The sequence below is a fragment of the Zonotrichia leucophrys genome, chromosome 2 (genome assembly GCF_028769735.1).
Source record: "Zonotrichia leucophrys gambelii isolate GWCS_2022_RI chromosome 2, RI_Zleu_2.0, whole genome shotgun sequence".
NCBI classification, from domain to species: Eukaryota; Metazoa; Chordata; class Aves; order Passeriformes; family Passerellidae; genus Zonotrichia; species Zonotrichia leucophrys.
This window is the reverse complement of record NC_088171.1, coordinates 29,380,560-29,397,742: the sequence shown is the minus strand read 5'-3', so window position 1 is coordinate 29,397,742 and position 17,183 is coordinate 29,380,560. Positions and strand designations below refer to the sequence as shown.

At 36.4% G+C, this 17,183-nt stretch overlaps 1 protein-coding gene across 8 annotated transcripts in view; it reads left to right on the top strand.

Moving 5' to 3' along the window:
* DGKB (diacylglycerol kinase beta) overlaps nucleotides 1–17,183 on the top strand; it is a 398,863-nt gene that overhangs the window by 303,568 nt on the left and 78,112 nt on the right. For all 8 annotated transcript variants that reach the window (XM_064704413.1, XM_064704412.1, XM_064704410.1 and 5 more), the window contains one exon: nucleotides 12,466–12,556. In XM_064704413.1, the coding sequence (XP_064560483.1) occupies nucleotides 12,466–12,556 (91 nt within the window). The remainder of the gene's footprint in view (nucleotides 1–12,465; nucleotides 12,557–17,183) is intronic.

The following is a 17,183-nucleotide window of genomic DNA, read 5'->3' as shown; positions in this document are numbered from 1 at the left end:
GCTAGGCTTGAGAGCTTAGAATTATCACCCATAAAGGTTGATTCCTCACCAGTTCTCTGAGTGCAGAAAAGAATCCTAGTAGACCTTGGTGCTAAATTTATTATTTTTGTAGCATATGACTATAAAAAATTAGAAAAACAGATTTTTAAAGTGATCTTTGTGTATATTCCTGTCAAAAGGGTCTGTATAGGCTTCTTCAAAGTATATAATATAAGTATATTATATTAAAAGTATATAATAAATGTATATAATCACAAGGACATTTCATGAAAGGCATACAAGGAAATGTCTTACAGATTTACTTTAAATATGCTTTGGAAAAATTAATTGATTTCTGCTTGTTTACATGAATTTTGAATTTTAATGGAGCACAGGGGTAAAAAATAAGTGGTCTTACTATGAACATTTAATAAATGAAATTATTACATGCTGGGTATATAGATGATATTTGCTGATAATCCAAATTATCCAATTTTGGAGGAACAATCCTTGGTTACACTGCTTTGTGCAGAGGACAAAACCACTATACTCTTCTAGCTTTACTCTCTGCCTGGCATCCTGCCTTGTCCTTTAAGGTACTGTTCAATGTAGAAAGTTTTCTAAATTTTTATTGTGAAGGATAAGATGGCAAGTAATTATAGTAGTAGAATTTATTATTTATACAGCAACCATGTGCATTTTCAATGCTAAGTCCTGATTTCTACTAAGTAAAGACCTTCTGTCATACTAAAAATGCATTCTGAAGTCTCTGCACATTTACAGAACAGCATTTTTAACCACAGCTGATGACTGCGTTCAATCTTCAGGGGAAAAAAGTTGCCTAAAAATACAGACTCACAAATATAGCATTAATCATAATATTTTCAGGTTTTTAAAAAATCAGTGGCCTTTTAAAAGCAAAACTCATCCCATCCTACTCTACAAAATAGAAAGTAATGTACAGTTATTTAACAACTATGAATTTTTTTTCCACAAAGAGAATGAAGCTTGTCCCACGTGTTTCACCTGCCTGTTGCCTCCTACTCCTGAGATCCAGCAAAGCAGGTAGCAGAGTGTCCATGCATTTTCCCCAAAAGAAAGACAGGTTCTATGCCTATTTTAAAATTCCTTGAAGGTAAGACTAGAGAGAAGGGATAGCTTGTGTTAGCCTTTTAATTGAATGTGCTACAGGGAGCACAGGTGGGTTGGGTTCAGATCTTGGATTCCTGTGTGGTTAGTTAGGAAAATCCATAGCTATAGGAGTCTTAGATGAATCTAAATACTTGCAAGGATATGTTGGGTAAATTCTCTTTTAGCAAGTGAGAAATAATGAGACTTCCTTTATGTTGAAGGGCTTGGGAGGACTGTCTTTTATCTAGATTAAGTGTTTTGAAATAAGATAGGTTTTCAGTTTCAGATTAGAGAGCGTAATCTAGGAGTCAAAAGTGTCTACCTACATATAAACTAGATGTCAGTGCTCTCACTGTAGTCAGTGGAGGAGCAGTTATTTCTCTCATTGAAGCCTGGAGAGAAACTCTGCTTACTTAGGCCTGGTAAATCACACCTTCAGTTTCATTGAGTAGATGTCTTTTGTCTTGGAGCAAAATACAGAGTCTTCCTACTTCACAGGCAGACAAATGCATTGACATGCTGAAGGGTGGTGTTGAACTAAATCCCAGGCAAGCCACCTCCTCCTTAGAGGTGGAGTTCTCATGGAGTGGGAATCTGGAGATGATACTTGAAATGGGTAAGGCTTCCTAAACTCATAAACGAGCTCCTCAGTAGAAAAATAAATTTTGAACTCCTCTGAATCCCAGGCAGAGTCTGACCTATAAAGGTTTAAACCGGTAAGGTTTAAATAATTCTGGAGGAATAATAAGGAGAAAGATTTAGTCAAAGATCTTCTACACAGTCTGATTTTCTACTGTGTATGGTCACAGAAGAGATGCTCATTATTTGCCTTACAGCATTTGATGGTTTACTTCTTTTTCTTTTCACCTAGTCTTCTCTTTGTGTCCTACTTGGGAATTATATAAAGCATGGTGCTTCAAGTACTTTATGGTAATGGAAGGAATTTTTTTGGCAGGAATCAAATATAAAGTATTGAGATACTCCAGCTTCTCATTGAGTTAAAGTATGGGCTGGAGAAAGATGTTGTTTAATTGCATACCATTCCCCGCTTTACAGGGAAACAGCACTGGTTTGTATGATTGTTAGTTTGCTAGCTTTTCAAAACAAAGTTGCAGTTTTGCATGTGAAGCAGCCAATGAGGAGTTCTTCCTTCAAACCTGTCGCTGAACCTCTGAAATATCTTACATGTACTACTGGTGTACCTAGTCTGTTTTGACATATCCATATGAGTGGGTGAGGGAAAGAAATATTGTTTTTTTCCTCTGATGTAATAAAAAGATAAAATGTGGAGGTCTGTGTCCTTGCTCTGTATATTATATAGTATAATATACAGAGAGGGCTTTTTTTTGTATTCTTTTTGCTTTTTCTTTGCTTTTGTTCAATGAGCTTGGTTGGTTCTCTAGTATGACCAAGGCTGGTAAATGTGGAACTATTCATAGACTTTATTTTTGTTCATGATAAAAAACCTCTTGAGATTAATGAGTCATTGGTGCCTCAGCATCTGCTCCCAAGACTGGGGAATTTGGGAAAGAAACTGAAGAAAAATATAAGCATAAAAATACGTAAAATGTTAAGAGCAGAAATCTTCATTATGGTGAATGGACATGAAGGATTTAAGTGTAACAGAAATGTTTATTTAGGGGAGCAAAATGACAAATTAAATCACAGCTATAATGGAGACACTTTTTAGGTGAATATTTTGAGAAACTTAATTATATTTTGGGCTTAGCAATCAGTTTGTTAAAACAATATATTCAAAAGCAAGCATCAGAAATCCGTATTTAAAACAGATGTTACTGTCATAGACCAGAAACAGTACCATTTTTCATGGAGAAATATCTTGTAAACTATGTCAGTCAGGTATCACAATTTTTTATAATAGCTAGGTTTCATAACAGTTGCTGTAGGTTAACATCCAATAATTAGTCTCTGTTGAGTAGGCCACTTTTCTGTAACTCTGGAGAAAATACTTTTTATTTTCCTCATTAACATCTTGTTGCATATTGCCGCAAAGCAACCTGAGGCACAACTCAAAAGTTCCTCCTGTATTATAGCGCCTAGCACATGCTCCAAAGATCTTAAAATTTTTAGGGTGTGTTGTTTATATTTCAATATAGAAATTTTTACTTGTACTTTAGGAAAAAACATCCCTTCATATGGATGTTAATAGTAGGTTCTCTCCTGGAGTCTAAAGTGTAAGGGGAGTATGCAAAAAAGGCATCGTAATAAAACAAGGACAGGTTTCATAGCACATAAGATTGGGGCTTGTATGTATGATTATCAACCTGGTGTTGCTCTTGTGGTTTTTTGTTTTGTTTTGTTTTGTTTTCTTGGTTTTTTGTGGTAACTCTAGCTGAGTGAGCACTATTGGTTTGTCTACTGTTTCTCTCAGAAACCTGATCAAATTGCATTCTGATCTGAAGCTCAACAAAATCAGGATACAGTGCACAGGCCTCCAGTGAATTGATTGCACATTTTGTCTGCAAATATACAGAAAACAGATGATATTTGGGAACATCAGTACCTGTCTGATGTGTGTAAATTGACTGGTATTCATAAGTGAACTGTCTGTACAAATATTTCAAATGGATATTTGGAGCCCAAGATAAGAAGTGGTTTTCTTTCTCCCCCACCATTAATCCCCCTGTGGAGATGAAAGTTTAGTTAAGCTATTTGTAAACCTAGACTTTGTCACTGAGAATTAATTCCTGTTTGTAAAATTACAGTTATTTTGTTATTTTTCTCTATGCATCACTTGAAATTTGTCCACATTAAATGTCATCTACATTTTTATACCCCAGTCACTAAGTACTGCAAGGCCCTTTTGCAACTTTTCATGACTTATGTTTACTACTGAAAATGGTCAGAGCAAGGTGTCCAGGAATGGTTTCTTGGCCAGATGTGAAAGCAGAGTTGAAGACAGGACTAGAACTGAATAGATGAGGGCAAAGGATGAAAATTGCAGCTGGAAGGAGCTGCAGAGAGTTTTAAGAAAATTGGTCAAAGAACTGGAAAAAGGAGGAAAGGCAGGTGGGCAGTGGAGGTTGCAGCCAAGCTGCATGGACAACTGTAAGCTACAGTGTAAAACTATTATAAAGCATAACAGAAAATGGAGTCAAATTCAGCTTTGCAGCAGTAGAACTGATAAAAATCAGGGAAAATGATCTCACAATATTACTTAGTGGTATAAGTACTTACGGGGTAGCTTTTCAACCATGGGTGGTATCATTTTATGATATGTGAAAATGTTATTTATTGTGTAAATCTAGAACTGGTCTATGAGGATTTTAGCTTTTCTGCAGTTATCTATATGGCCTCTGCTTATGCTCTGTGCCATAGGAGATTAGCACTTAGATTTGCCAGAAGTACAGTTGGTAATGGAAAAAGGAAAAAATTGACAAAGATGTCTCTATTAAAATCATGCCAGTCACACATAAATCTCTTATGGATGTGCATCTCCACTGGCTATTTCCTTACCTTTGCGTATGATTCATTATAAAGAAGAACAGGAATTATATGATTGTTAAGACAGAAGTAGAAAGAAAAGAACATTAGAAAAAGTCATACATTCTTATTAATATATATTATGTGCTGCAATGAAATCATTTTTACCTAAGTATAAAATTACCTAGATAATAGATTTATGAACTGTAAGAAAAGATGGAAAATATGTTGTCTGTTGAAAACTACTGTGAGAGACCTGGTAAAAATATTCCTTATATTAAATTTTAGAAAACATTGAATATTTTTTAGCAACTGAAATTTTATTTATTTTATATAGTATTGAGTATTTAATTAGGTAATATGTATACAGATATTTCTATCACCAGAAATACAAAGTGCAATCTCTATGACATGTAATATGCTGTAAATTTTTACTTCACAGAATGAATTAGTTTGTAAAATATCTCTGAGATAATCAGATTATCCTGTGCAACCAATGACCAAACTAGGACATGGTACTAAAAGCCATGTCCAGTCATTCCTTAAACACCTCCAGGGATGGTGAGCATCACTTCCCTGGGCAGCCCATTCCAATATCTAATCACCCATTCTGTGAATGTCCAACAGCTTGACAGAGGTTCTCTTGTCCTGTGACTTGTTGCCTGGGAAAAGACACTGAGACCCCCTTCCCCCCCACCCCCCAGCTACACCCTCCTTTCGGGCAGTGTAGAGAGCAATGAGGTCTCCCCTGAGCCTCCTTTCCTCCGGGCTAAACAACCCCAGCTCCCTCAGCCACTCCTCTCAAAACTTGTGTTCCAGACCCTTCACAGCTTTCTTGCTTTTCCCTGGACTTGCTCCCCAATGTCCTTCCTGAACTGAGGGGCCCAGAGCTGGACCCAGCATTTGAGGTGTGGCCTCACGAGTAGTGAGTACAGGGCAAGAATTTCATCCCTGCTCCTGTTGCCCACGTTGTTCCTGATACAGGCAGGATGCCTTTGGCCTTCTTGGCCACTGGGCACACTGCGTTCTGCAGCAGCATTCAGCCACACTTGTTCAGCAGCTGTTGACCAGAAGAGCCCCAGGTCTTTTCTGTTAGGCCATTTTCTGGCAGTTCTGCCCCCAGGCTGTTGCACTGCATGGGGTTGTCATGGCCAAAGTGCAGGACCTGGCTCTTGGTCTTGTTGAGCCTCATGCTATTGGTCTTGGCCCATCAGTCCAGTTTGTCCAGGTCCCTCTGTAGAGCCTTCCTACACTCCAGCAGATCAGAACAGCAGCCCAACTTGGTGTTGTCTGCAGATTTGCTAATGGTACTCTCAAGCCTCTCATCCAAATCCATAAAAATAATAGGAGAGACTGCGCCCAACACTGATCCCTGGGGGAACATCACTGATGATGGGATGTTGGCTGAATGTGGCACCATTCACCATCAGTGTCTGGGCCCTGCCATTCAGCCAGCCCAGAGAAGAGTGCCTCTGTCACTTGCTCTTGAATGTATGTCTTGCAGGTGGGACTCATTAAACCAATATCAGCAACTTCAGACACACCTTAGTGAGCTTGTTTTTCCCAAAGAGACTTTTTTTCTCCCCCATATATTGGGAATCACTTTCATTTTGCTTTATGGTGTAAGTATCCACAAATTGAATGAAAATCATAGAATGCTTTCAGCTGGAAGGGACCTTTTAATATCATCTTGTTCTGACCCCACTGTCATGGGAAGGGACACCTTCTGCTAGACCAGTTGCTCAAAGCCCCATCCAACCAGGCCTTGAACACTGCCAGGAATGGGGGATCCACAGCTTCTCTGTGCGTCCTGTTCTAGTGTCTCACCACCCTCATGGTAAAAGAATTCTTCTTTGTGTCTAATCTGAATGTAGTGGTTTTCAATTTGATAGAATTATCAATAATAATAGAGCTAGATTATTCCTAGCTGTATACTACATGGAATTTTATACTATCCTCTGTCATGTCTGGTAATAATAACCAATTTCAGTGACAAAATATTGGAAGAGATGTTCAGCTTTTCTGCCCATCATGACGTTTCCTATACTCCTAGTTTCATTTTTAGACCTTATTACTGTATTGTCAGCCTTAAGAAATATGTGTTTTTATGTAGGTCTCCTTTAGGATTATTTTATTTTTCTTTTCTGTACTTTATCATCATACCATTTTCAGTGCTGCAGAACTTCAGTGCATTTCAAAATTAAGTTCCTATCTTTTCCTCATTCCTCTTCTTTTTTTCCCTTTGTACTGCTCACAGTTTCTCCTCTGTGGAATATACCTCCATTTCAGCACACTTTTCTGGTATTTTTGGTTCCCTGCAGAGGTGGTTCTACACATTATTCCACATTTGCTTGGAACAAAAGAGTGAACAAGGGAGAAAAGGAAGGTAAAGAGACCTGTTCCTTTTAAATACATAGCATGAGTCTGTGTCTCTGAGCACCTTCGAGACTTGTGGTGGATGAGATGATAAGCATCTACTCTTTATGGTTTCCTTGCTACTTTTTTTTCCCTGCCATAGAATTTTCTTTTTTAAATTCATTACATTCTGTACATTGTTGTTCATGAATGCTGCTCTTAGAATGGGAGCTTTATGCTGAAAATTCTATGAGTTTATGATACAGATTGAGATCAACTCTTGACACTCACTGACAAAGAAACAGTACTTTTGCAACAAAGGTGGAATAGTCTTTAAAAAGGTATTTTCAGAAAGCAGAGCTAAGAGATTATATTTTGAGGAACAATATACTTTCTGGAGGAATTAAAGTTTTGCTTGTCCATGAGCAGACATTCTTACACGGATTTGTATTAGAGGTTACTTCCTGGCAGTGGACTTTTCAAGGAATTTACCTTGGAAGACTGAAGAATTCTAGTACTTTCCTGGGTAAAAAAATCTTTAGTATGGATTAAAGGATAAAAGTTGACAGAACTGGAGACAAAAATTAGTTGTTTCTCTGCCAAAGAATATGGCAAAATAAGCCTTCCCAGAGTCTATTTCCAAGTGGTCATAATATGATTAAATTCTGTATTTATTTTCATGCAGATGGCTAGAGGGATATTCTTGATGCAAGGCCATTCTCATGCTAAATTTTAAATCTCTGCTCAGAAAGTGTAGCTCTGTTAAAACAGTTCAAAGTGGTTGTTATCAAACACTCTTAATATAAGCAATTGTACATGTTTTTAATTCAGTTGTTTTAAAAAATGGTCTAAGTATTTCAGCTGTCATTTTACAAAGCAATACAAAAATAATAGAAATTTTTCTGATGCAGAAATTTTAGCTGAAGTCATTGAAGCTTGACACTGCATAAAGTGCAAATAAATAAAATAAATATAAACAGTAGATATAAGAAGTGTAAATAGGATATGGTAGAAAGTGTAGCAAACTTGCAAATGTAGCCATAAGCTCTTGCCTCAAGTGAAGACCGTAAATCCCAGAATAAGAATTTGTTACTGAAGTTAAAGGTGCTCCTTTTATTGTGACCTTTTATTAGCAGCCCATAACTAGTCTATTGTTCCACGTGTTCTGACAGAGTGTTCATACTGCAGTGAAGCATAGATGCTCTTCAGGTGTTGAATAAAGTATTTACTATTTCCATATTTAGATACAGGACAATTTTTCAATGACATGCCTTGTAATTGCTTAATCAGAAAGGTTATATAAAATAGTTTTAGCAGTAGGGGGGTTTCTGATTAACTGATAATGGAGCAAACCCATATCACAGACTATTTTGATTATTTTGCCTTGATTACCAAATATTAGTCTGAAGTTTCCCAAGAAACATATCTAAGTTTCTAAGTCTGATATTTACCCACAGCATAAAAATACTGTAAGGAATGGGAGTATTAGCCCTTTTATAATGTTGTGAGGGCCTACCCCTGAAGGTGAGAGTAACTGAGGTTCTTTTTAACAGATCCCTTGGTTAGATCAGAGTGAAATGACATGGAATGACCAGTGTTTATGTATACATGGATGCTACCACCCATGAATCCAGTGATGAGATTTGATTGTTGTTTTATTGAAGTGATGTCCACAATCTTGATCTGCCAGGGGTGAGGAAGCCCCTGAAACATATAGTTCAGCGAGTTGATTTATGTTCAGTTTCAGGTAGGAACCCAAGGTACCTCCCCTGGGGTGGGAGTTTGTCTATGGAAACACTGTGGATCATGTACAGTCCTCTGGTGGAAGGCCCAAAAAAGGAGGCTGGGGGCACTTTGGGGATATTTGATGGTTTATGATATCTTCTAAGACATTACACCTCCTTTTCACATCCACTTGGTTTAGCCAGTTACTCCCCATCAGAAGGGAGAAATACCTTCAAGCCTGTCCTGGTACTTCTCCATAACCAGTGTTTTATGCCTGAGCAAGTTATGTAACTGAGGACATGGGCACGATAAAAAGCATTATCCCATGTAGCGAGATCTTACCAGCCTCTTCCCTTACTTGGCTCAGACCCCAGCCTGTTGCTAAACAGAGTGGTTTGTTGTGGTCCTCCTCTAGTGCTCACCTCCTCTGCACCTGGGCTGTTCTTAGGTTTCACCACCACACACCCAAACCCTCTCCTCCTGCCCTTTGGTTGGGGGATGCCAACCTGGCCTCAGCAAAGCACCTGCTGCCTTTGCAAATGAACAATTGCATGAGTCATTAACTATTAACATTTCAGTCTTCCACAGCTGTTGTGCAAATTTATTTCATCACTGTTAATGATCATTCCAGAACATTGACCAATACTTGAAAATGTGGAACACTGGCAGCATAGAAGGTGTTTAGGCTCTTGAAGTACAGTTTTGTTTTGTCATTCCTACAACTGTAGGCTGTATATTTTGACATACTGTAATACAATAGCAAGATAGGTCAGGCTTTAATCATGATTATGTTTTATTTATATTGTAAAATCTTTCAAAGTTTAGATCAAAGCATGTGAAAAAAACCCCAAAAACCAAATTCTTTCTTGTAGAATAATCTATTCCCTTTCCTATTCCAACAAAACCAACGTTGGAAAGAAGGAGCAGACTTCAAACTTATTTTTGGTCATCTCCTTTTAAAAGCTGAGAAAAGTCTAAATCATTTCCTCTGGGAGAGAGAAAATATACATGACAGCAGCCTGTGATTCAGTTCCATACAGTTTTAATGTGGCAAAATTGTAATTAAATATGTATTTGTTTAGCAATCTAAAATTTACTTAAATTGTGGAAGAAATTAGAGTGGCCATGAGAATAGTTCATTAATCTTCTTTTCGCTGTTATATTGATAAGCAGATGAGCTTTACCTCTTTGAAGGAGGAATGCAAGTGGAAGATATGAACTAGAGGTTGTATAATTTCTCTGGAGGTCTTTGTTTAACTCCATTTTGTATCTCTATGAAAAGTAATACAATCCTCTGTTCAATAAAAGATACAGTGCATTTGAATAAAACCACAAAATTTAATCTGTTTCATGGCTTGTAAAGGAAATTGGTACATTATTTGAAAATGAAGCACAAAATTATTTGTATCTACATCTATCTTTGCATTTGAAAAGCTGTCAAGTAAGTTATCTCTCTATGCTTAAAAACAGTCAGTCAACTAGAGAATGGAGAACAGGATCACAATACATTTTTTGGCCTGATAGACTCTTATAGGTTATATTTAAATTACCAGAAATCATAACCTCACCTGAAATATGTACTTAATCTTCAGTTATAAGATTCTATAAAATTTTGATTTATAGATCTAAATTTTCTAGTAATCCTTGAGTGCATTGACAATGCTGGGTTTTGTGTGGCTGAGCTCAAAATACCTGAATTTGCCCAGTATATTCTGAATGACTCAAAAATGTATGTCTGTTTTAACTTTGTGTAAGTCAAAGAGTTTTAATATAGAGTGCTAATAAGTGAGTCAATTTAAAGCAGTCTTTTAAATAAAGAAGAAGAAAAGATTCTTCATTTGGGGTAAAAATAACTGAATAGGAAAAGGAAAGGTTATAAAGAGAAGACAAATAGGCTTTTTATCTTAATAATAGGATCAAAAGACATTACAAAGTAATTTTATGAATGTTTAGATAAAGGTTTTGTTGGTCTTGTTTTTTTGAAATTTTTTGTTTGTTTGGGGATTTTGGTTGGGTTTTTTTGTTGTTTAGTTGGTTTGGGGTTTTAGTTTGTTGGGAGGGGGTTGTTTGTGTTTTGGTTGATTGGTTCTGGGGGTTTTTTTGTTTGTTTGTTTTTTTATTTTTGATCATCCCTGTGTAGAAAGTAGTGGGAAAATAGAGGCATCCATGTTTTCCAAAGGTACCCAATGGAAATTCAAGACATAGTTCACATTTCTTTGGAAACAAAAGGTTTCTAAATTTCTTCATGTATGTTGGTATAAATAGGGCACTTGATCCCAGGTCAGTATGGCAGTGTGCTAGCTAAATGCAGGTATAGGAGGAACATGGTTGGATCACTTCCATTCATAGGCTTGAGAAATCTGGACTTGAATCAGGCCAGAGCCCTTCTGGAGCTCCTTTGAGAAGATGCCGTTTATCTGAGAGAAGGTTCTCAAAAATAGTTTCCAAATATTTTCAGATTTTCTGTGTAAAAACCTTTGGAAATTCCTGTAAATTTTTCCATCGGAATTGTGTAATTTCCTTATTACTCTTCTCTTCCCAACTCTGTGCAGGCTGCCAGGTTGGACATCTTTACAGCCTTCTGATGCTGCACCAGGATTTCTTGGCTCTTATACAAACAGGTTTCTGGAAATGGCCAATACTGCAAAACCTCTTCTTACTTTGTGATTTTAAGAGTCATTAAGTAGATTTTAACAACAATTAAGTACTCTCTTATATGTAATTTGAAGTAATTAAAAGCAGTATTTGTCCTTTTGACATGTTTTACAGTCATCTACATTTTGGTTTCTTTCTTCTGTACTTCTAGCTCATGCACACTCTTGTTTTCAAGTTAAAAGCACAATGTGCTGTGCCTGTGTCAGAGAACAGTTTACTCAAGTGGAGAAACTGTGTTCATATCTGATTCTTAAGTGGGAATAATGAATTCTCATTCACTATCTTTTGTTGTGGTTTTTTAGCTTCTTTTTTTTTTTTTTTGTTACAGAATAATAATTACTCATGGGAGTTCACAAAAAGTACACATACTTGTTTGAAATGGTGCTGTTGGCGTCCTGATTGTATTTAACAGTATGCAATAAATCTGGTAAAACAGAAGTTCAGTCTTTATGTATTTAAAAAGAAAAAAGTGTAAATTGTGCCTGCTGTCATGATAAACTAAGGAATTTACTGGCATTTAATCCAGTTTTATTTTCATCTGAAACCTGTTAATGAACTTCAAGATGCAGGTCTCATTGCCCATTTAAAATGTGTCTATGAGTGAATTACCTGGTAATACAGCTCTCCTTCTGCAAAATATCTAAAGATTGTTAGATCTGGAATTTTTATTTCCTTATACTATTTCATCTGTCATCATCTACAATAGGCATTTGCCTTTTAACTGGCTTAAGGCAAGCTACATTTTTTCCTGGCTCTTGTTCATGATGGGATTGCCCTGCTTGCACATTCTACTGCTCTGCAGGATAAAGATGTTAACTGGGAATCAGAAATCATATAGTAGGTGTAAGACATGAGATAAAATCGATACATTTTTCTGAGGCATGTCACTGGTTAAGTGACAAAAAATATTCTGATAGTCACTGAAAAAGAAAAGTCAAAGGTACATTTGAACCTGTCAGTTCAACATATTCCTGTTATCCCTTTAGGGGATATCATACAACTTGACACCAACATTTAAGCTTTGAAAATTATGAGCTCATCTATTTCAAATGGGATGTCACATGTTCCCAAGCCTTTGCCATTACTTATAGTGGAAGACAGGATGATCACTTTTGTCACATATTGATAGTGAATAAGATCTTTCTTTTTTTCTTTTCTTTTTTTTTCTTGTTTCAGAATGAAGAACAAATTTTGGTATTTTGAATTTGGCACTTCGGAAACTTTCTCAGCCACCTGTAAGAAGCTGCATGAATCTGTAGAAATAGAAGTAAGAAACTAATTGTTGCCTTTATCCTTGAAATGTCACCAGTTTGGCTGAAATGCAGGGAGCAAGGGCGCAGAGTGCCTGAATCCAACAAGGCAAAGCAGTGCACATCCTTTCGACCCTATATTCCAAAATATTATTTTTATCATGTCTATTTGTAATGTAGCCCTGCACACTGGAACAAAGTTCAGTTTGATGATTAGTGAAGTCTTAATACAGTAGACAAGGTCAAGAGGTGAAGTATAACATTAGAAATCAATAGGGAGTGTGGCTAGGTCAGGTGGAAAAATGAAAGACTGTTGGAGGGAGTGAGAGCTGCTGCAGGATTAAAATAAAAAAAAAATAATCTTATTATTTCTAGGTCCCAAGGTTTTATAACCTTTAAAACTCAATTCCCTAAAATTGTACGTACTTTCCTGAATAAAGGTTAAAGAATATATATATTTTTTGAATTATTCCCCTTCATTAAATAGCTTTTCTCTCTGCACAAGGGGTCATCTTTCCATTATACATTGAACATTAACTAAAAAGACACAGGATACTTACAGACAAAATGAGAATTTAAAATAATGTGCCACTGCCAGTTTGATAGCTGCTAGAATAAGTGGCTGAATTACATAAACTGTTTGGGCATCTGATGTTTATGAATAAGTACATGAAAAATGAGAAATGGGTGAAGATAAAAACCTGAGAATTTAGGTTAAATAATGAAATCATTTCTCAAGAGGATTATGGTGCTTTTCCTTTCCAGTAGTAATGAGAAACTGCATGTGTCAGTGGAGTATTTGTATAGTAGCATGAGACACTCAGAGAGGTCTGGTGGGAGCTATGAGAGTCCAGTCAAAGCCTCCTGAAGGGTGAATTCTGAAATTATCTGAAGGAGCCATGTACCTGATAGCAGAACAGTAGCAGAGAATACTGAGACTGAAACTGTAAGACCAGCAGTGCCACACTTGCCAGTTATGCTGTTATGTTTCTCTTTGAAGTGAAAACCTGCTCCTCATGTGTTAGATTAAAATATAATAAAAATAAAACAAAACTCTACTGAAAGTCTTAAGAAAAAAAACTTAATAAAAAAATCACCCTTGCTTCCCAAGAGAGTGCTTCATTTGCTTAAACACATGAGTTTAAGCAAATGTAGCATGAAAAATATTTTGTTATTTATTGGAAGAAATGCTTACCTGGTTTGATTAGATTTCAAGAAACTGCAAGTTAAATGTACCTTTTGATTAAATACAAATTGAAGAGCAGGCTTTCTCAATAAAATACTGATATCTAGAGAAAGTCATGTATCCTGATACATATTAAGACGTGAACTTTATTGTTTTAACCATTCAAAGAATGATTAAATATTAACATCACAAAGCAAGCAAGTAGGTATACAAGTTTGTGGTGGTGATGCTGTCTGTTGTGTAATTATTATGTACTCATGTCAATAACTGTTATTACCAAAAATGTGTTACATTGCCAGTATATGAGGCACTTTTGTTAATACTCAGTTCGTCTATCCTAGTCATTACCATTAGTCATACAGTTAGAAAAAAAAGCATAGTTTCCAAGGTTTACAAGAACTCTTAGGAGGTGGTTATTTTTGTATTTATTTACAATGAGTAAATTACAATGTTGCTTGTATGCTTGTATCTAATGTTTCTTGTTTGAATATTGTCAGCATTTCTGTCTGATTTTTAACCTGATGCCCCTTGGGGATGTCACTGTAAATGAGAGGTTGGTACATGAGACCACATTTGACTCCACATAAAATGCACAAAGAATGTGCTTGCTCTACAGCCAAATTTTGAATGAACAAAGCCTGAGAAGATTAAGGATCTGTATCTCTGAGCTGTTAGACAGTGATGACATGTTCTCTGGGCAAATATTTGTTTAGCCTTGTATTTGATTTCTAAGCTAATTAAGCTTGGTTTTTCTGACATACATTCTTTACTCATGTTCTGTATGTTTTCTTCTGTGTGAGATGCAGAACAAAGTTGGACATAACATTCTTATGTTATCCAGAATAAGATGTAATTTTGTTTTCAAAATCAGATGTAAGAAATTGAGGAGAGGTTCTAAAGGGTAAGAAACCAAAATTAAACAAGCAAACAAACAAAAACTAGGACAAAATTAATTATTCATTTTCAGTAATAATGTGTCAGTAAACAAGGCTGAAGATTTTACAATTTAGAGAACTTGCAGTTTATTTCCACTTCAGAAAAGAAAAAAAAAGAAAGCTATGTGAAAGATACTTAACAAGAGTAGGTATAAATGTGGTGTAAAAGTGGCATGGACCATACCTGCAATGCTGTAAAAGCATAGTGGGAGCAGTGTAAGCCTTCTATACCACCTGGTGTTAATGGGCAATAGAAAGGAGTTTAAAGCATTCCTGTACGCTTGCCCGATATTGCTCTTGGTTTCACAGCAAAGCCTTAACATCAGTTCTTTTCAGGCATAGATATGTATTTTCTCAAAAGAGAGATGATCTGAAAATAATTGATACGATAAGTAAGGTATAAATAATAATACCCAAGAAGTGAATGAGGCCAGAAAAGAAGGCAAAAAAGAGTTAGAAGAGCTAGTTTCTTTTTTGCCTAGGTAGGCATACTCCACATTTTAAAAGTAGGGTTTTGTTTCTAACAGCATCAATATATTATTTGAAATAAAAGAAAAAAGAAAAGGAGCAGAACACGTGTGTTTTGTTTTTGTAGTATATGAATGTGTTAGAACTATGCAGAGCTACCTGTAGGGCAAACTTTTTGTCTGTGTGTGAACAAAAGAAATGCTTCTTTCCTAATTCAGAAAGTTGCTCATCACTGGGGGACTCTGAGGCCTCCTCACATAATTGTCTTAGTGTACTACCTGCTGTGCTCAATATTGAGTGAAAATGGAAGCTAGACCCCGCACCATCCTATTTCACAATTCTTCTTTTATTTAAATAATTCCAGTCAGTTTGGGGGACGCCAGACCTTTATAAATTAACAGCAGGGAAATACCAAAGGTGTCAGATTGCATATTTATCATCTTTCTCGTGTAATACTTAAATATGTATTAAGAAGTGACTGACATAAATTAGGCAGATTTCAGAAGCCACAGGCCGTGGCTTGTAGAGGACCCCCTTCTGCTTGACATTTCATCCTTGTCAAAGATCAAATTATTTTAATTTAGGCTGCAAATTATAAGAAATGAAGACTTCTTTGTGGGAATTCCCTGTGGTAATCTGACTTTTGTTGTTACTGCTGCTTGTCAGTGTGCAAAAGATATAATATGCATGCAAATAAGGTTAAAAAATATGTACTATCTAATTATCCAGCCAGTACATTCCACTTGAAGACAGTGGGAGGCCTGACACACAGTATGTGTTTGATTCATTGAGGCCTGCAGGGTATTTACACAAGATTACTTTTAATTATGAAATTAATATCTGTTTATCTAGAATGTATAGCAGTAAGTGAGCATACACATGAGCAGAATTTTTAGCAAAATAAATCATCTTAGTATTTAATACATATAAAATACTAGGGAAAACCACAAATTTGCTTCCAAAAATGACAGTGAAAACCTAGCCTTTATTCTTCTAAGAAAAGTGTTATTAAAAAGTTATACTTTGAATTACAGTAGTTGCCACAACTGCCAATTCACTTTCAGATATGCCTTTTGACTTTAAAGTTTTCTCTGTATAAATGTAATCCACAGGTTTGAAATTTGATTCTTGAAGAGCAACTATGAAATGGAAATCTAAGTGTCGAAATTGTTCCCTCTCCCGATTTGTGCTCTTAGAAGAATTAAGATGTGTGTGTGCATTATAATACAGTTCTGTTTTATGATCTCAGAAAGTTTCAGAATAAACAGTTATTCACAGTTTTTCTTGCATTGTACTTGGCTTTTCTTCTTCAAAGCCGCAATAAAGTTTTAGGCAGAGAGGAAGAAGTGCCAGTGACCCACAGAGCAGCGAGCTGCAAGATGTCAGTGGACTTCTACTGAGGCATGCTTAATTATTTTTCCCGTTTTCTCCCTGATTAGTGTGTGTTGGAATTGCAAAATAATACCCTTAATGAATTTGAAATGGATGATTGGATCCTCTACAAGCCTGCAGAACATTGCAGGAGTAGGATCAAATGTTTTAAAAATATGCTGCTCTACACTGTGGTCTGTAAGACTTGTCAGGATATCCATATGCTCTGTCTGTGTTGTGAGGAATGAAGCTACTCCATCTCTAGCCAGGGTGCCAGTACATGAATCCTGGGCAGCTCTGGCTGGTTCAATGAACTAATGAGTAGAACTGGGTGCTTTGCTTTCCACCTGCAGGTTCCACTGTAGTAACGTGAAGTTGTGGTTTATTTTCTCCTGTGGAGGTTCTTCAGTATTTTGCTACATTTTATATGTGCTAAGAACTTCCTAATGTTGGTAGAGAGGAGGACTTAGCTTGAGTAAATTACAGCCAGTGAAGGCTAGGTGTATTAAGCTGGGTTCATCTCATCCGGTGTATCTCAGGTGAACTGTATTTGCAAATGTTGGGGTTCAACCACCTGAGAAAATGCTGCAGTTTAATGTTGGGCAGGCTGATATGTTAAGATCCCTGAGGCATTCTCCAGAAGTGAAAAATATGGTCCCTTTATAATTGGAAGCCAGATTTGGC